The sequence below is a fragment of the Primulina tabacum genome, chromosome 3 (genome assembly GCF_025594145.1).
Source record: "Primulina tabacum isolate GXHZ01 chromosome 3, ASM2559414v2, whole genome shotgun sequence".
Lineage (NCBI taxonomy): Eukaryota > Viridiplantae > Streptophyta > Magnoliopsida > Lamiales > Gesneriaceae > Primulina > Primulina tabacum.
The window spans coordinates 19,356,668-19,377,096 of record NC_134552.1 but is presented as its reverse complement, the minus strand read 5'-3'; the positions used below and the strand labels follow the sequence as shown (position 1 = coordinate 19,377,096).

The 20,429-nt window shown below is 33.4% G+C and overlaps 1 protein-coding gene across 1 annotated transcript; it reads left to right on the top strand.

Moving 5' to 3' along the window:
• Positions 1-9,266: 9,266 nt before the first annotated feature.
• Positions 9,267-11,025, top strand: LOC142540965 (NAC domain-containing protein 100-like). Its single transcript, XM_075647481.1, has 3 exons — positions 9,267-9,798; positions 9,914-10,191; positions 10,284-11,025. The coding sequence occupies exons 1-3, from the start codon at positions 9,612-9,614 to the stop codon at positions 10,824-10,826; spliced, it is 1,008 nt and encodes a 335-aa protein (XP_075503596.1). The 5' UTR covers positions 9,267-9,611; the 3' UTR covers positions 10,827-11,025.
• Positions 11,026-20,429: the final 9,404 nt, after the last annotated feature.

The window sequence follows — 20,429 nt, the reverse complement described above, 5'->3', positions numbered from 1 at the left end:
ATCTTCTATGCACACATCCTAACTCCTCATTTAGTCAAATAAAATTACGTAAAGTTGTAATTGTCTCCGCTTTCGTGATCTGCATCTGGTAGGTTTTCCTTCGTTTTTCCACAAGCCATTTCTGTGCTTCGATCAATAGTTTCAAGTCGATAAAGAAAAATATCTCAAGTGAACATGATGATGGCTTCTCTATACTGATATTTCAGGGTATTTTAGACTTTTATCTTGATTAAAAATATTATCATCTGCAATAGTTAGCATGTCGGGTAAAAATATAAGAGTAGGCCTCTTGTGAGACGGTCTTACGAATTTTTATCTGTGAGACAGGTCAACCCTATCGATATCCACAATAAAAAGTAATAATATTACCATAAAAAATAATATTTTTTCATGGATGACCCACTAAGAGATCCGTCTCACAAAATACAACCTCTGAGACCGTTTCACACAAGTTTTTGCCAAAATATAAAGATAATATTGTGTGTGTTCAAGATTTGAAATCGTGGAAAGATAATAACTCAAAAAATTTTATAAGAGGTTTCAACAATTTTGAGATATGCAATGCAATTTTCCCAGTGCAAAATATATGAATCTCTATCAAAAACTCTTAAATTACAGCCTGAAAATTTGGAAAATATTATACTCAAAATTGACATTTTAGGTGTCAATATCAAAATAAATTGTGGACCATGTATGCCTAATCAAGTACAGCTCCGTCGAATTTTTTGCTCAGTGGCTGTCTAATGCTCGGCAGTCAAATTTTTTAGCAAAATTGCATAGTCCACTCTCTAGTGATTTTGTAATTTATGTTTATATTTACATTTATTATTATTATTATTATTATTATTATTATTATTATTATTGATATTGTTTTTATTGCTGTTGTTGCTTGTGGTATTTTTTTTAAAAAAAACAAATGCAATTTTGTAACTTCAATAAGTTCATACGATGTATTTGTACATCTATAAACACTGGAGATACTTGGTGATGATGTTATAATCATTGTTTTGCGAAAAAAAAAGCGCCAAAAATGAAGATAAAGATCAATTTTATGGAACTACAATTGAATTTTTGACAATTTATAGGACTAAAAATGAAAAATAATCAAATTAAATAATTAAATTGTAATTTTATTATTTTCGAAAAATAAATATATCATTAAACACATAATAGTCATTCTATCTAACTCGTTTATTAACATATATACGACATATTGAATTGAAAGTTCATGATTTATACATATGATTTAAGAAAATTATTATCTCGGTTGCATGTATTTTGATATCTTCCAAAGGTTAAATCTCCCAAGTAAATGAATTTCAAATCCAATTCATATTAACTTATGGTGCATGTTACCCAATAAATAGGTCTATCAAGATCAGGCCCTGACTCACGGTCCATTCCTGACATAGGTAAGTGGCTCATGATTAGGGATGTAAACGAACCAAACCGTTTGTGAGTTATTCGAAGCTCGATTCGATAAAAGCTCGTTTGAGCTCGTTTAATGAGGCTCGTTAAGATAAACAAATCAAACTCAAGCTTTACAGTATTCGACTCGTTAGCTCGTGAACATGTTCGTTGATAAGTTCATGAGTAATCTTTTAGATGAAAAAATAATAGTTTTGATATTTGATTTATTGATTTTGCATATTATTTATGAAATATATAGAAAAATCTATTAAATTTATTTATTATAATAAATTTACAAATTTTAATTAGAATAATATATTTTTTTTTAAATATATAATTTACTTTTTAATTAATTTAATGAAAACTTAAATGTATAATTTATATTTATTAAGCTTGTTTAGGCTCGATAAAGGCTTGAATAAGCTCGTGAGCCATGCATATATTCGTTAAATAAAGCTCGAGCTCGGCTCGATTATAAACGAACCAAGCTCAAACATTCAAGAGTTCGGCTCGGCTCGACTCGATTACATCCCTACTCATGATGGATCCCATGTACACTCCTATAAATATCAGGTTTGAACGTCCAATTCATTCATTCAGTATATTGACTTTCAGCAACACCCTTAGCTGCTCTCTCATTATATTCTCAATCTCTTACTTGAGCGTCGGAGGGCTACGTCGAGAAACCCTCCCGGTCCCCTTCTAACGATAACCTTCATGATTTCAGGCTTAAAGTAAATTCAATTTCTGCATTCAGACTGCTATCACCTACTGGAACATAACCCTAAATTTTTAGTGAGTATCACTTGGCGTCGTCTGTGGGAACTTGAGTTGAGACGTAGAGATGGTAGGCCGGAGAGGGAGCAGAAGAACTAATTCAGTGTCGTCGCGTCCTCAGATGAGACCCGAACAGCCTCTTCTTGCTGAGACGAGGGCCGAACAACCTCGTCCCGATGAGAATGTATGGAACTTGACTCTGGAACAATTGAGCCAATTCATCACCAGGACAGTAGACGAGGCCATGAAGAAGAACCAAGAGTCTATGTTTTTCGAAGAACATGCTACTCACCAGGAGCGAGAGAAAAATTTTGAGGACCACCAGAGCAGGGTTAAAGAGACGCAACCCTTCCCAAGTGGGGATAATGTTGAGATGGAAGATATGTGGAAGGAAATAAGAATGTTGAGACATTAATTGGGAAACAAAGCTCTGGCGCCCAAGAGAGAAAGTCCTTTTTCCTCTGTCATTTTGGAAAAAGGGCTTCCTCCAAGTTTCCGACAATCAAATATGGGACAGTATAATGGACATACTGACCCAGAAGAACAATTGGGAAGGTTTGAGAATGCGGCTCTGTTGCATCAATATTCAGATGAAGTCATGTGCAGGGTGTTTCTGGGAATGTTGGTAAGATCAGACCAGCAATGGTTTAACACCTTGCAGCCCAACTTCATACGGTCTTTCGAGGATTTTTCTACGGCTTTCTCGCACTGATTTGGTAGCAGCAAAAGGCACCAAAAAAATTATCTAAGCATGTTCGTGACGAAGCAGCAAGAAACTGAAACTCTGCCAGAATTTATCCAGCATTTCAACAATGCAGTGCTGGAGATACTAGCTGCTACCCCTGATATCATGATAAGTGCCTTCACACAAGGACTGAGAGGAGGGGAATTCTTCAAATCGCTGGTCAAGAAATCTACATCTAGTTATGGTGATCTTTTGGATCGGGCAGAAAAATATGTAAATCTACAAGATGCCCAGCGGCACAAGAGGATGGAACAGCGGTCCGCGGGAAGTAGAGTTGAGGGAGCGAAAAGAGGAGGCAGGACGAGAAGCGCGGGTGAGAGAGATGAGGATAAGGCTAGAGGTAGAGGACAATTCTCCTCACATGTTCCTTTGAATAGAAATCGTGACAAGGTGATGGAGGTGAGGGAATCAAATGGAGGTGGGAAAAATCGCAGAGGGTTGAAGATGATGCTAGATTGCCTCCGTCCGATAGATGAGAGGGATCCTCATCCGGGAGTCACCCAAGGTCTCGCCCATCCCCTTGGCTAGGTCAGGGCCCTCCCTGGATAAACCATAGGGTAGTAGAGCCGAGAAAGAAGTGGCGGGGTCAAGATGTCCTTCGAGAGCCTGTCGATCCAAGGAGGAGAATGAACGAAATGATTCATATGATCTCGGGAGGTGCTGCCGATGGAGACTCCGGGCGAGCTCGGAGAGCACAAGGAAGAAGGTTGGAGAACTTTGAGATATCCAGGGATGCAAACTATCCCTTCATCATCTTTGGGTCAGAAGACCTCGGAGGAGTTGTGGCCTCACATAATGATGCCTTGGTGGTGACGGCCACCATTGTCAATTAAGAAGTGGCAAGGATCTTTATTGATAATAGAAGCTCCGTAAATATTTTGTTCAAGAGAACGTTAGATCAGATGAAAGTGAAAGGATTTGAGTTTGAGCCGGTCTCTACCCCTCTGTATGGGTTCGCATGACAGGTCATTCAGCCATTGGGTCAAATTTTTCTTCCTTTATCCGTGGGGGGTGATCCTCGGCGGGTAACCAAGATGATAACATTCATGGTGGTAGACACTACATCATCGTATAATGAAATCTTGGGACGGCCAACCTTAAAGGATTTTAGAATCATAGCTTCCACCTACCATCAGAAGCTTAAGTTTCTCGTGGGAAAATGAGTTCGAGTCTTGTGCGGGGACCAAAAATACTTGCGTCGGTGTTATGAAAGGGTAGTGAAGGAGGAGGGAAAAAGAGCGCATGTGAAGGTTAACATGAATAGGAAGGGAAGAAGTAGGTGACTTGGTCCTGTGAAATGTACAAGAAGAACAGAGAGGAAAGTTGGACCCAAAGTGAAAGAGTCTTTTCAGAGCGATCGAGAAGCTTAATTCTGGAGCTTATTACTTGGAGAATGCTCAAAGCAAGGCTTTAAAGAGGCCCTGGAATGCTTACCATCTTAGGAAATAATACTCTTGACTTTATCGTTGATAAATCTCGTTTTTCGATTTGTCCTGTGTAATTGGTTGAAATTTAATAAATCCAAGTTCTTATATTAAGTTCGTGAATGTTGTTGTATTATGAGGATGATATAAATTAAATTTTACCTAATTAGGCTGCGTCTAGTAGAGGAGAAGAGTCGAGAAGACTGAAAATTAAATTTTACCTACTGGGTCTGAGCCTAGTAGAGGTGGATAGTTAAAAATTAAATTTTATCTACTTAGGTTGTGCCTAATAGAGGAGAAGAGTTGAGAAGACTGAAAATTAAATTTTATCTACTAGTCTGAGCCTATTAGAGGAGGAGAGGTGGAGATTTGAAAATCAAATTTTACCTACTTAGGTTGCGCCTAGTAGAGAAATAGTTGAGGATATTGAAAATTAAATTTTACCTACTGGGTATGAACCTAGTAGAGGAAAAGATGTGGGGGTTGAAATTTAAATTTTACTTAGTTAGCATGTGCCAAGTAGAGGAGAAGAGTTGAGGAGACTGAAAATTAAATTTTACCTACTGGGTCTGAGCCTAGCAGAGGAGAAGAGGTGGAGAGTTGAAAATTAAATTTTACCTATTTAGGTTCAGCCTAGTAGAGGAGAAGAGTTGGGAGAAGAAAAATTGAAATTTACCTACTTAGGCTAAGCCTAGTAGTGGACAAGAGTTTGGAGAAGAAAAATTAAATTTTACCTACTTGAGCTGTGCCTAGTAGAAGAGAAGAAAAATTAAATTTTACCTGCTTGGGCTGCGCCTAGTAGAGGAGAAGAGTTGAGGAGAAGAAAAAATAAATTTTACCTATTTAGGCTAAGCCTAGTAGACGAGAAGAGTTGGGAGAAGAAAAATTAAAATTTACCTACTTTGACTACGCCTAGTAGAGGAGAAGAGTTGGGGAAGAGAAAAAATTTTACCTACTTAGGCTGCGTCTAGTAGAGGAGAAGAGTTGAGGAGGAGAAAAATTATTTTTTCCTGCTAAGGATCGCCTAGCAGGGGAGTCGGAGGGTGCGGAGGTGGAAGCTTTATTTTCATGCTAAAGCATCGGCTAGCAGAGGAGTCAGAGAGTACGGATGTTGAAGTTTTATTTTCCTGCTAAGACATCGCCTAGCAGAGGAGTCAGATGGTGTGGAGGTGAAACTTTTATTTTCCTGCTAAGGCATCGCCTTAGTGAGGAGTCATGGGGTGAGAATGTGGAACTTTTATTATCCGGGCTATGCCTAGAAGAGGAGTTAGGTCGAGGGCGAGGTCGTAAGGGGTCTTTCATATTTCATGCTAATGCTATATCAAACAGAGGAGTTATGTGAAGTATATTTCATTTTTCCTGCTAAGGCCCGGCTTAGCATAGGAGTTACGAGATGAGGAGGTGAAATTTTTATTTTCTTAGTAAGACTGTAGCCTAGTAGAGGAGCTTGAGGTGATGAGGGTAAAGTTTGGATCCTAGTAGATGAGATTGAGGTGGTGAGAGTAAAAAGATTGGAATGTGGAGAGTGATGGTTCACATTTTTCCTACTAAGGCTGGAGACTACTTGAGAAGTTTGAGCAAGTGAAGGTGAATGTTGGAGCCTAGTAGATGAGCTTGAGGTGGTGAGGGTTCATGGGGTTCATAATTTTTCTACTAAGGTTGGAGCCTAGTAAAAGAGTTTGAGGTGGTGGGGGTGAAGTTTGGACCCTAGGTAGAGGAGCTTGAAGTGAGGAGAGTGAAGTGCTTGAAGTATGGAGGATGAGTGAAGTACTCATTTTTCCTACCTAAAGCTTAGTAGAGGATCTTGAAGATGGGGGCGAGGAGGGCTAGTGATAGACTCATAATAGTTTGCATTTTTGTTGTCATATAACTCATTGTTATCACTACCAACGTGCTTAATTGACTCATTTTTATGTGATTTTATTGTAGGAGGAAGTTTTCTGCTCTTGCGATAAATTTGGCTAAAAATGGTGATTTTATATCACAATTAAAGTTGTCGATATGATCTTAGTGGAAGACTTGAAGTAGAAAAATTCAAAAGTGGTTCTTAGATAAGGCGTGATCGCGCCTTGTGACTACTCTTCAGCTGCCTAGTGAGAATTAATGAATTTTTATATCAAGTAAGAATACTAGATAGAGTTTTTTCCATAAAAAAACTCTATATTCTTGGAGGATATTTTCTAAGTATTTTTTAATTTTAGTGATTAGGTTATAATTTTATATTATTGGGCTTTTATATTTTTGGACCCAATTTTTTTTTTTATTTGCCTACACAATATACACGTGAAGGGAGACGGCATAATCATAGAGAAATCTTCCAACCCTCTCACCAATCTCATGCACACTAGAATAAAGGAGGCGCACATCAAATAAAAAAAAAAAGAATCCTCCAACAAAAACTCACGTGAAGAGCAAGAAGAAAATGGTGCAAAGATTTTCTCTCTACTTTTCTCCACGGCTCTAGTATTTTCTTTTCTTTATTTTTATCTATTTTCATAGAGATTATAAACCGAGCCATGCTTGGCTTTTCTAGTCTGATTTAAGGGTTGTTTTTACTGTTTAATTTATCACTGTGAGGTATTCGTTCTTATATTTAATATGCTTGTTATTCCAAGTATTTGTCGATTTATGATTTAATTATATGAATATTGTATATCAATTAATCTGACAATTTAATTCGATATAGGATTTTTTACTGCTAACCATAAATTCAATTATCAGTAATTGTCATGAATGATTGGTACATGAGTAACATAGATTAGATGTGTTGTGCTATCATAATATATTTAATCTAAATAAATCAACATAACTGCATTTATCAATTGCAGCTATCTCAGTTGTTAGATTTCAGGATTAACTTTTCTCACAAATCCAAAAGCTATCTTTAATTAATATGGAATGTTATCGTACTCAGTTGGTTATTGATAAGTTTTGACGAGATACTGAGTTCGGTCAATTAATTTATGAAAATACAAGAATTTTAGCGGATATCCCTATAATTCTAAAATTAATTGCTTGGAACAACTTGAATAAATTATTTGTTAGCCGATGAACAATGATATAATTAAATAGTGGAACTCCCTTGAACCAGATCCTTATCATATTAAATTCTGCATTTTATTCTAGTTGATTAATTATCATTTAAATTTATTGTTTCTTTTCTTGGATAAATTTAGTTTAGTATTTGATTAAATTCATATCCCAAATCCCCCTTGTCTTTACATTTTACTCGAAAAAAATCATCATATTTTTCCCGTGGATTCGATCAGCTCACCATTACACTAATTTTATTTAGAGAGTATAAATTTAAGTTTGGTGGCTCGACGACAGCACACCAGCTGTGGCGTGGGGCTGTGGCGCTAGTAGGTGCGGGGCTAGAGTGGCGAGGCTAGCGGGTGAAAGAGTTGTGGGCGAGGGTGCAGGCAAGGCTGGGCGAAGGGGCTGACAAGCGAGCACGTAGGGCAAAGGGCAGGACAGTGGGTGAGGGCGATGAGGCTGACGAGCGAGCACGTAGGGCAAAGGGCAGGACAGTGGGTGAGGGCGAAGAGGCTGACGGGCGAGCACACATGGCAGTGAGCGAGGGCGTTGGGGCAAAGGAGCTAATGGGCGAGCGCGCAGGGCAGAGAGCAAGGCTGTGCGGGCATAATAACAGTATTTTTAGGAGCTAGTTTAGCTCTTGCTCAAAAAGATATTAAGAGAGGTTTGGCCTATTCGACAATGTCTCAATTGGGTTAAGGCGAGCGCGCGACGCAGCTGAGCGAGACGGGCGAGTGCGAAATTACACATGTACATATAACGTATTGTAATAATTATATATATAAATTTATAATGTTTTAATCATATATAATTAATTTAATTTAAATGAAAAGAAAATTAAGTAAAATTTATATTATGATATATAGAGTATATATATGTGTGTGTGTGTGTGTGTATCACAAATACATTTTTTTTTTTTTGTGAATTATATTGATACATTGAATTATGTCAAAGGTATTCAGATTATAAGCTAAAATTCAAATAATTCTTTAAGAAATTCAATATTCTTGAAGCCTACATTAATGACTTCTATAATACAACTTGGATTGCTTTAGGTAACAACTTAAACCACTATCCAACTACACATAATTAAACATTTTAATAGTTATATTTCAATTTTTTGGGCTGATCAACATTTTTAATATAAAAATGTTGATTAAATCATAATAAATTCTCTAAATTTATCCTAGTTATTATTATTACTACCATTATTATTAATATACCTATGCTAACATACATATAACTAGGATTTGTGATCATTCCATTTTAATGAATAAACTAGGTGGATGGGAAATAAATTTGGTAACCATTATTGCACCAATTAAATTAATTAAGCTCATTTTGTTTAAGTAAAAATAAAATAAAAAGAATTTCGTCCTCTAAACAACCATAGTCTAAGGAGGTTAATATTTGTGAGTATATATTTTTTAATTATGTTTCTATATATATTTTTTGAGTTTTTCAGATAATAGATGATACGGTCATTTTCTTGATAATATCATGACACCATCGTTGGTTATTTACTTTACACCGCTTCATTACTTACTCAATAAACAGAAAATTGAATCTTTTAATTTGGTCATTCATAAAAAATATTATTTTTTATTTCATAAGTATTACTTATTATTTTAGATACGGACAGTGTTGATTTATCTTACGGAGAAAGATCCGTGAGACCGTATCGTGTACCTACTAATCGATAAAATAGAATATATTTACATCGGCATAAAAAGATTACCAATGACCTAAAGTATTTTCACACCTAGAGTATCAAAAACAAGAATTGAATGTGAACTCACATTTATTGGGTAATAATGTTCATTTTTTCAAACGGGTTGCATTTAGTCAAATTTAAAGTAACGATGAACTTAAACTAGGAGGGTTAAAGAAGGCTGGAAACAACATCCCAATTGCTTGAAATTCACGTATCTCTTGTAATATTTATTAGCCCCTCCTCTCTTCCTCGTGCTCTTATTTTTTTTAATTTTTTTCTTGAAAAAAAAGAACTCTTGCTTTGGACCTTAGTTTCAATGGCTTCTTTCTCAAATTCTCTATGTTTTTCTCATTTCTTGATCACTTTATCGTAACTACTTTTTTTTAAAAGTCCTTTCTTGATCTGGGAATCCATTCCTTCGAAAGAAAAGTTGATTCTTGCCATTTACGAAGTGAAAACTTCTATAAAAATCGTTTCTTTTGTCAAGAGACATTGATTTGAATCCATGGAAAACGATTATCGATTTGTTAAGAGGGATGATCAGATGGAACTGCCTCCGGGATTTCGATTCCATCCGACGGATGAAGAGTTGATCACTCACTATTTGTCCAAGAAAGTTATCGACGCCAGTTTCTCGTGTATAGCTATTGGTGATGTTGACATGAACAAAATTGAGCCATGGGAATTGCCATGTAACGAAGCTTGAAGGATTTTCCATTTCTTTGTGAATTTCTGCGCTGATATTTTTCGTTTCATGTCTTTTAAGTTATACTTATTATTTGACTTTTCTTATGTTTTCTCGTGAAGGGAGAGCAAAACTGGGTGAGAAGGAATGGTACTTTTTCTGCGTGAGGGACAAGAAGTACCCAACCGGATTGAGAACGAACCGGGCTACGGTTGCCGGTTACTGGAAAGCTACCGGAAAAGATAAGGAGATTTTCAGGGGGAAGACGCTAGTGGGGATGAAAAAGACTTTGGTTTTCTACAAGGGAAGAGCCCCTAGAGGAGAAAAATCCAATTGGGTTACTCATGAATATAGATTGGAGGGAAAACTATCCTTTGATAACTTTCCAAAATCTGCTAAGGTAAAAGAATCGTGCCTCCCCTGTTTTCCTCTTCATTTTTGCCTTACTTATTGATTGGATCATTAAAGGTTTGTGCTCTTATCGTTTTACAGAACGACTGGGTGATTAGCCGTGTTTTCCACAAGACTTCTGGTGGGAAAAAGGTCCATATATCAGGACTGATGAGAATGAATCAGAAAGGGGACGATTCGCCTCCTTCCACTCTGCCACCATTGACGGATCCTTCGCCGTTCCACGAAAACAGAAAGCTCGTCGAATCGGAATCGAAACACGTGCACTGCTTCTCCAATCCAATATCCTCCCAGAAAGGCCAAGAAAGTTTCGCAAATCCTTTCAACAATCCCATGGATTCTCTCTCTTGGGGACAACTCCATACCATTCAAGGGGGAAGAATGGGGTTCCAAATCCCTGGATCGATCCCGTTTCAGGACCCATCGATTTTAAGGAGCTTGCTTGGGAATTATAGGCAGAATGTTGGCAAAGAAATGGTGAGTTTACCGCAAGAAACTGGATTAAACAAGGAAAACTCTCTGGTCCCGTCGAACCTCGAATTGGGGAAGAAATCATTTGGAGATCAAGAAGCTCCGGCTGCTCCAGTTGGAGCACAGGATATCGATTGCATTTGGAGCTACTGAAGAAAATCTGATGAAGAAATGGAGGAATAAGGTGTGTAATAATAGGGAGTTAGGAAGAAGGGATTAGATTATATTAGAGTTCCATATTGTCTGCAAAGAATTGAATGAACTAAGATCAAAATACAGAATATTGTTATCTGATTTATGTCATGACATTGTAACATTTGTTCTGGTTTTATCTCAATGGTTTGTTATGTTATGTTTTGGTTCTTGTTTCAAGAGAAAAACAAATAAGAGGAATGTTTTGTACCTTATGATATTATTGTTAATGATTGAAAATAACTACTATCTTTTTAAATTTTAAATTTCCGACTATACAATTTGATTTTTTGGACTTTCATCTTTATTTCAACGTCACACTGACGTTGCACCGAAAAAATACTCGAAACCAAAATGGAACAAGCTTTATTTCAACGCCATCTGACTTATCCAATGTCAAGACCAGCAAATTGAACAAAATAATCGAAAATTAAAAGTCAGTATATTAAACCGAAATTTTGAAAACATAGATCAAAACTCAAATTTGAACAAACAAATTACTTGAAACAATTATTTTTTTATTATAAATAATTACCAAAATATTTTTTAATTTTTTTTGTTAAGATAGATATCACTTTGTATCTGACAATTGTATAGAAGTTCAGGGTTCTCAGTATTGAATGAAACCGTTCCGGTAAATTTATATCTTCTCTATTTTCTCTTCTACCAGTTTCTATTAAATACATTATATTGTATGGTTTTATTATTATTTATTATAAAAACCAAAATTAAATATTATAAAAAAAAGTATTACTTAATAATAAATGATTGCACTGAATCAATTTAGAACAGTTCGAAATATGACGTTTAATTTTTTAAAATTAATTGATTGTACGGCCTTAGAAAGAATTATTTGCTTAATTTTTTATCAGCAAGGGGCATGTGGGTTACTACTAAGCTTAATAGTTGTGTCCCGTCGTACATTAAATAAATAATAAAATAGAATAATTTGGATGACAAATGAGGATCAACTTGGCTGATTTGTTTATATTAAATTTTTTTATTTAGTGGTAACGGTCTCCATTGTTACATCACTAAAAATACGGATTTATATCAACATTTTTTAAATTTTTTGAGCAAGATTTTCATGCTATATATATATAATAACTCATAGATGGACCTACTAAGATTAGGTCCAAACCAGATTTGAGACCCTTGGTCCATCCCAAATCAAGGTTGAAGGCTCATCACGAGCCCAATTATCATCATATAAATTCCAGGTTTGAGTGTCTAATTTATTAATTTACTATATTATTTTTCAGCACTCTCTTCTTATATCTTCAGTCTTTGACTTGAGCGTCGGACGGACTACGCCGGGACACCCTCCCGGCCCACTTTTAAATGTCTTCTTTGTGATTTCAGGCTTGGAGCTAATTCGAAACGGTCTCCATTGTTACGTCACTAAAATACGACTTTATATCTTCAACATTTTTTTATTTTTTGAGCAAGATATTCATGATATATATATATATATATATATATATATATATATATATATATATATATGTATCAGTTTTGATATCCTGCACACCTACCGTGCACACCTTTGTGAGCACCGATGAGGTGTCACTCGCCCATTGGATGTGATGAACTATAGAAAAATTGCGCATCCAATGGGCGAGTGACACATTATCGGTGCTCATAAAGGTTTGCACGGTAGGTGTGCAGGATATCAAAACTGATATATATATATATATATATATATATATATAAAGCTCTATGTATAAATATGCTTTTAATATTAGGTCAAAACTCGTGTGAGACGGTCCCACGAATCGTATTTTGTGAGACAGATCTCTTATTTCGGTAATCCCTGAAAAAGTATTAATTTTTATGCTAAGAGTATTACTTTTTATTATGAATATCGATAGGGTTGACCCGTCTCACATATAAAGATTCGTGATACCATCTCACAAGAGACCTACTCTTTATATTATTACCGCCTCTCTTCGTTTTTTTTCTTTTTTTTTTTGCAATTTTTGTAATATAAGATTATTATATAAATAATAAAAGTAAGTCTCTTGTGAGACAGTCTCACGAATCTTTATCTGTGAGACTGGTCAACCTTACCGATATTCACAATAAGAAGTAATACTCTTCGCATAAAAAGTAATAATTTTTCATGGATGACCCAAATAAGAGATCTGTCTCACAAAATACGACCCGTGAGACCATCTAACATAAGTTTTTGCCAAATAATAAAATAAAAGATACAAAAAAATAAAAGTCAAGTCTTTATTCAGTTCGCTTCCACAATTTTTAAAATTTACAAATCTCTTAAACTTTATTTAAAAACATGAGTGATGTCCCAAGTTCATACATGAAATCTTATGATTTAATTACATTTGATAACTTTTTTATAAAAAACTTTTATGTCGATGATTTCTATTCTATAAACATAATAAAATAATATATTATGGATATATTAATTAGAATAATTTAACTATTTCAGTATTCATATAACAATAAAACAAATATGTTTAGCTCTTAAAATTTTAAATATGAGACAACTGAATAAACAAGAACATAAATTTTTTAATAGTTATTTATTACTATATACTGATATAGAGTTTCTTCAGATTTTCGATATTAATTTATTAAATTATTGGTTTAAAACTATATAAAAAAAACTCTAATATAATAGAAATTTCTATATATAATAAACATGAAAATTATAAATATTTGTTATATATTTTTTTCTAATTTTTTATCTTTCTATTTTAATATTGGTTCTACAATAGTTAAAGTTTTAATATTAGCATTTTAAATATTGTTATGATTTTTTTAAAAAAACAATAAGTTAAATTTCGATTATACTAAATTAAAATATTTTTTATTTAAAAATTTTTATGATATGAGTCAAATATTATTTTTTCCAATCGTATATTAGGGTATGTACAATGGGGTGTTAAATGGACATTCTTCTTTCCATCATGAGTGGGCATTATAATGTACACTCATAATAGAAATGAACTCCTCTCTCTCTTTTTATTTTTTATTTTTTTTTATTTTTATTTTTTAGGTTTCTTTTGGATTTTTTATTTTTTTAAAAAAACTTTTTAAATTAATCATTTTTTTGGATTTTTTATTTTTATGTTTTTTAACTTTTAAAACTTTTTAATTATATTGTACTTTTAAATAAATCGTGTTCATGTCTTATTTAAATAATTTTTTTGTCGTGTTATTTTTTTCGAACATCTACTTTATTTAATAAAAATATTTAAATAACAATAATATTATTTTTCAAAATTAATAAAATTATTTTATTAAAAAGTAAGATTATTTTTAAAAATTAGAATAATAATGATTTAAATATTGTAAAACATATTTATTTAATATTAAAATTTTTTAAGATATTGAATAGATAGTGGGACCCATAAATAATGAGTTTTAATGTTAAAAGTAATGTGAATGAAAGAAATAAGTTGTTACAAGAACACCCACAATGGAGGTGCTAAATGAGCATTATAACAGTGGACTCCACGATTTTTTATGAGTTGGTGGGTGTTATAACTACCCACAATTGCGGATGCCCTTAATCTATAAATTGAATTCACGATTCACATATCAACTTTCATTGTATATAAATTTAAAATACAAAAACTCTTATGAGATGATTTCATTGATCAATTTTACGAGATGAATCTCCGACTCAATCCGACAATGAAAAATATTATTATTTTTTTGCCAAAAGTTTTACTTTTAAATGTTAGTATGTATTGAATCCAATCATCTCATATATATAGATCTGTAAAACAATCGCACAAAAAAAAAAACTACTAATTTAAAAATAGTATGATCGTTCAATATTTATTTAAATAAATGAGAAATTGGAGATAGAGTTAGTTTTGGTGTCAAGACATTTGAAATGAGAAAATGTCAGTATTCTCTAAAATAATAATAAAAATTCCCATCCAATTATTGTTATTGATATTTTCGCACAAATTTATCATTATCCATCATCTAAAGCCAGACTCACCATGGAGATGGGATACTAAAAATACATTTTTGTTCTATAATTAATATATTTTTATATTTTGGTAACGTTGTCGGTCAATTCACAATTTTAGTTAAAAATTTGTATTTTTTTCAATTTTAGTTTCTTTTCAATGAAGTCGTGATGTGACATAACTCGACAATGTACATTGTTGACGTGTCTAGTATCACATCATCATGCCTAGCATTTTGACTTCGGTCAATTTTATATAATATTTTAATTATTTAAAGATATGAATTCCATTATATGATTGTTTATTAGAGTGTAAATAAATCAGATTTCAGTCAATTTTATAAATTTTTCTGATTCATATTTAGGAACATAATTTTTCCAGTTCTAGCCATTCATTTAGCTAATGGAGTACTTGATTTGGTTCACAAGCAAATACAAACAAGAGCATCGAATTTTAAGCAGATTCGTCACGCCTCACGCCCATACCTGCACAAACACGAGTATAATATGTCCTTAGAACAACTCTATATCTTTACGAAATTGATTAAACTCATTTGCTATAGAAGTCCATTGTATCTCATTATAATTCACCCAAATATATTTTCCTACGATATTAGGGTCATCACAATGTTTGAGCAGTTTTTTAATGGTGAAAGAAATTATATATATGTGAAAAAATAATTTTATTTTAATATTTTGTACTTATATTCTTTAATCAATTCTTCATGAATCTCTGTCACAACTCCAAATACCATGTTTTAAACAAATTTATTGTCTCATGGAACCCTAGATAACGTACTTGTAGACCAATTTAACGTAGCCATACACTAATCATCAATAATTATCGTCCTTAATCGACTGCAAATATACGAGGTTTACCTGATTTTAATTAATAAATTTTTATTTCCTGGCATTTAAATAGGAAACAAAAAACTAGATTTTTCAGTGTATTATACAAGCCAAAAAAAAAAAGTTAAATTTGATTTACATTAATTTCGAATAATTACCAATTATATCAACAAATAAGACTCCTTTTAAATTCAAAATTACCATTTTAAGTAAAATTTAATCATGCACGTCAGAATAAGCACTAATAATATGCACGCTTTGCCACCCAATCCATTTATTATATTTGGATTAGCATTCCAACTTCTGGATAAGCGACACATATTTTTGCGATAATATAATATATACTTGTAATTATTTAATTTTGTATTTCAAATTAAATAAGAAATAATCCGAGATAGTAAAAAAATGAAGAGTAGGTATTTCTATGAAATGGTCCTGACGGATCTTTACGACGAGTTAACTCGATTTATATTTACATTGAAAAATAATATTTTTTTATGGATTGATCAGATTAAAAATAATTCAAGACACGTGATACTAAACTTTATCTTAATAGTTGGCTTTTAAATATTGGTTTTAACCGATAAAAACATGTGTTTATTTAATTTTTAGGGGAGATATCATTTCAATGTACGTGTAAAATTATATAAGCTTTCGTTTGTTCGATGTTTTATTAGTTTCTTTTTTTATATTGATATTCGTGAAGATCGTAGGGAACAAGATGTTTAAAATAGGGAAAATAGCAAAAATCGAGTGGATTGACGTAATTTTTTAATTTGTATAACAGCTCAAGCATTATGATTTAATTGTTTTCATAGCATGATAAATTATTGTACTCCAACATTCACCACGTGAATAATAATCTGTTGTGAATCGTGTTTTCTCGTGTCCAAACATAAAAGAAGTTTTAAAATTAAAATTTTGACATTCAAAATAGTGTTTGAGCACTTGCATAGTTTTAAACTGAATAAACATATATTGGATGTTTAGTATATACCTCTAGAGATTTTTTTTACTTGACTCCAACTACGTCGGTATAAACGAACGTAGCTGTGGTTTTGTGGAGGCTGAAGGCCTTTTTTCCGAAAAATTGTGGTTGTGTGGGGGCTGAAGTTTAAGTCTCCTACTTAAATAATGTCTTCATGACCTAATTACTATATAATATTTGGGTCTCTTAATTAACATTAATGAGATTTATTAATTAATTAGACTAGTCCAACTAGTTTAATAAATTAATCAAAATCCATTAAGAACTTTAATTATTTAGTATGTTGGACTTGTACTTATACAAGCCCATTAAACATACTTCATACTATATTTAATTTAATATTTAATAAACTCAACTTTTGAGTTTGATTTAAATTCTCAAATCTTGTAAATTCAAATGCTTGAATTTATTCTCTCCAAATTTGATAAATTCATAAATTCAGCATCTTCAATTTACTATCTCATAAATTCAACTCCTTGAATTTATTTTCTCGAAATTTAATTATCATAAATTCAACTCCTTGAATTTATTATATCATAATTTTATATAAATTCAACTGCTTGAATTTATTCTCTCAACGAGAACAAAACGATCCAGTGCTTGTGTGACCCTCAATGGTTCAGGGATACAGCTAGCCGTGGGTTCACAACTCATTGTGATTCAGGACATAATCCTTTATTCGGGCTTACCCTAATTTGCCACATTCTATGTATCAACAATTAATCATTAGAATGTCAGAAATCATATTTCTGATTAGACCAATTGAATCATGGTAAGAGCGTCTAGTAGCATCTCCCCATGATTCCCTAGATATAACTGATAGTGCCTGCAAGAATCAGTAGGTTATGATTGACGTACAGTAAGGTCCTTTCATCTCATATCTCCCGATCGAATCTGCAACCATTGGTTCATCGAGGGTTGCATAAGAATTCGATGACTCTGTGACATATCTTTGGTAATAAATAGTGGCATCACATGTATAATTGGAGAACTCTTTCTCTAACGCACATCTCATACTCTGGCTAGAGATTCCATGCACTATTATTTCATCAGATCACACAGGATATCCACACCCGTAGGTGAGTGGTGAATTCCCGACTACAATGCACTGGCTCCTACATGCATCGCAACTGTACCCAATCTCGCCACGTGATGACCCTCCTGGAGTCGGTAAAGGAGTCAAAGAACAGCCCTGTCATATAGAGTCTCAGTGTTGTTTTGGATCATAATGACTAATGGTGTACAATCATATCCATGGACTTATCCTCTCAATTAATGATAACCACTTGGAAAGTCCTAGGGAGGGTAGTTAGGTATAATCATCATATGACTACTCATCTGCATGTTTAGACATCTCTATACCCTTACCAAGAAATGTGGTACACAATATCACAGATGTTAGCTTCGAGCTCAAACGACTTTTATCCATGTTTTAGGCGGCTGAATCGACTAAAAACAAATTTAGATTATACAGTGTTTACAAATGGGTTTCAACATCGAATTACGATTCATTTGTATTATAGTATAATCAAGGTCTTTATCTATGTTGATCACATGGTTATACAGATAAAGAAAACAAATCATGAAATAATGAATTATATTAAAATAAAAATTGTTTATTAAAATTGAGTTAATAAATTCTCTAGTCAACAGTTGGCTTACAAGACATCTACTCTAATAATATCGACTTCATGTCAATATAATATTTAGCGCTACAAATGATGCTCCATAAATAAAACTATAAAGAAACAAACTTATTGCATTAAAATTGAAATTATATTGATTCGAGGATAAAAACTAAACTTTCAGTTTTTTCATTAAAATATTCTATATGAGCATAGATTTTTTTCCCAGAAAATATTGTTAAAAAAAAGCTTATATTCGGATACCTGATACCCGAGAATAAATGCCCACCCCTACCTCCTATTCAACCCAAAAAAAAACCTTTCTTTTTTTCTACCATAATATTATTACATTTTTATTGAAATTAAGTTTAATAGAAAAATAAATTTTTTGTTATACACAATAATATGTACAAACACACTAATTATAATATTAATATCAAATTATAAATGTATATTATTCATTATATAAATTGATTAAACAATATTTCAAATATCTAATATTATGTTACACGCAACGCGTGTGCCTCGATCGCTAGTGTCCCTTTTAAGAGTTCCGTGTCAATTAAAACTTCCATATTCGTTCGGAACAGTTTGAAAAACATACTCGTTTTAGAACTTTTTAGATATATAATCTACTAGATCTATTTTTTCCTATCGAACATCAAATATCTAAAGAATTTTATATACTCAACCTACTAAAATTTTAGGAACATTAAAGCTTTGATTTTACCCTCTTGTAATGTAATAAAACTCAGATTCCGTCGTGGATCGGAATATCATTTTAAAACCCGAGATTCGAATTGAAAGACACCACCACCTTATGTCGAACGAGAAAAACGTGCATATACTAGAGTTAATAAACGTGTCGAGTTTCTAATTGAAATCGTAAAACACTTTATGTCAAGAGTTAGAATTACAGTAAAACTTATATCTTCCACTAGTAGAAGGTATAATAGAATAAAATGTACACAGTTTCAATCCTAGTTGACTTGTGATACCCTTTTCGGGTTCGGTCGACCCTATCCCTGCGGGCACTGCCTGCAGGGGTCGATCCAACGGCTCGGATTTTTTCAAGCAATTTTTTTATTTTTTACATGGAGGTGGGCCCGGATCACTCATGTAGGAGTGATCCGGGCCGTTCATTGCAGGCAGTGCCTGCACGGGTAGGTTGAAACAAACCCCCTCTTTCGTCCAGATTTTCTTGATGCCAAATGATAGTGAGGACAATTACGTAAATTCGAGAGATGGATGAGGCCAGTTATGTCAATTCCAATGGGGCATGGCACCCCGTGAGTGACAGGGTGGTGAGGCTAGGGTTGGGTGCTTCTCTAACGGTCGACACGTAAGCATACGGGGTCCACACGCGCCAGTGGGGGAAAAAAGACGAGTTTCGGGTACTTTGCTAGTGTCACCCGGCAACTAACTGTGACTTTTAGGCCTCCTTTTTTTTTTTTGTCTCTTGCCAAAATAAAATAAAAATAAATAAATAAAAGTGTATGTAGGCCCACGTGGATCGTAGTGATGAATCCGACAGAGCTGGATGTGGATCAGGATTGTACCGGGTTGGCCCATATCGTAGCATATCGAAATAGTAAATTTGATTGGATTCTTAAAAAAAAAAAAACCATCATATATTTCTCCGATGAGATTTGAGTTCATATTCACTTAAAGAGTTGTACCGTAACGAAAAATCTAATGATCTAAAATGATTTAAACACGTGAGATCATAAAAATATACGAACCACACATTCAAATAAAAATCGGACTATTTGATGTAGTATCTGTATACTATCCTTATGATAACATCTGTGAATTTAATTGAATTATGAAGGTTTGTTTTCTCATAGAACTTTCGTTTTCGAGTTGGCAATGTGACGAGCACGGGGCATATTTGTAGTCGAGTCTACGTATAGTACTCTACTTGCTCCTGACAATTTAGGGGATAAGAAATCAAATTATTAAGGAAAAATTCGACAAATTTTAGAGCAACATTATTATAGAATCGAGACAACACACACACACATATATATATATATATATATCAATCCTCGTAAGCAAGATAAAGTTGTTTGATAGATATTACCCTGGATATGTTGGATGTCTTGAAACACGAGCAAAGCGCAGCAACTTGAATCACGAACAAAACGCAACAA

What these genes read in the sequence shown, in the direction of transcription:
- LOC142540965 (XM_075647481.1), top strand. Translation starts at nt 9,612, where the DNA reads ATGGAAAACGATTATCGATTTGTTAAGAGGGATGATCAGATGGAACTG. An exon ending in TGAGCCATGGGAATTGCCAT is followed by an intron (nt 9,799 to 9,913) that starts GTAACGAAGCTT and finishes TTTCTCGTGAAG; the next exon opens with GGAGAGCAAAACTGGGTGAG. An exon ending in ACTTTCCAAAATCTGCTAAG is followed by an intron (nt 10,192 to 10,283) that starts GTAAAAGAATCG and finishes ATCGTTTTACAG; the next exon opens with AACGACTGGGTGATTAGCCG.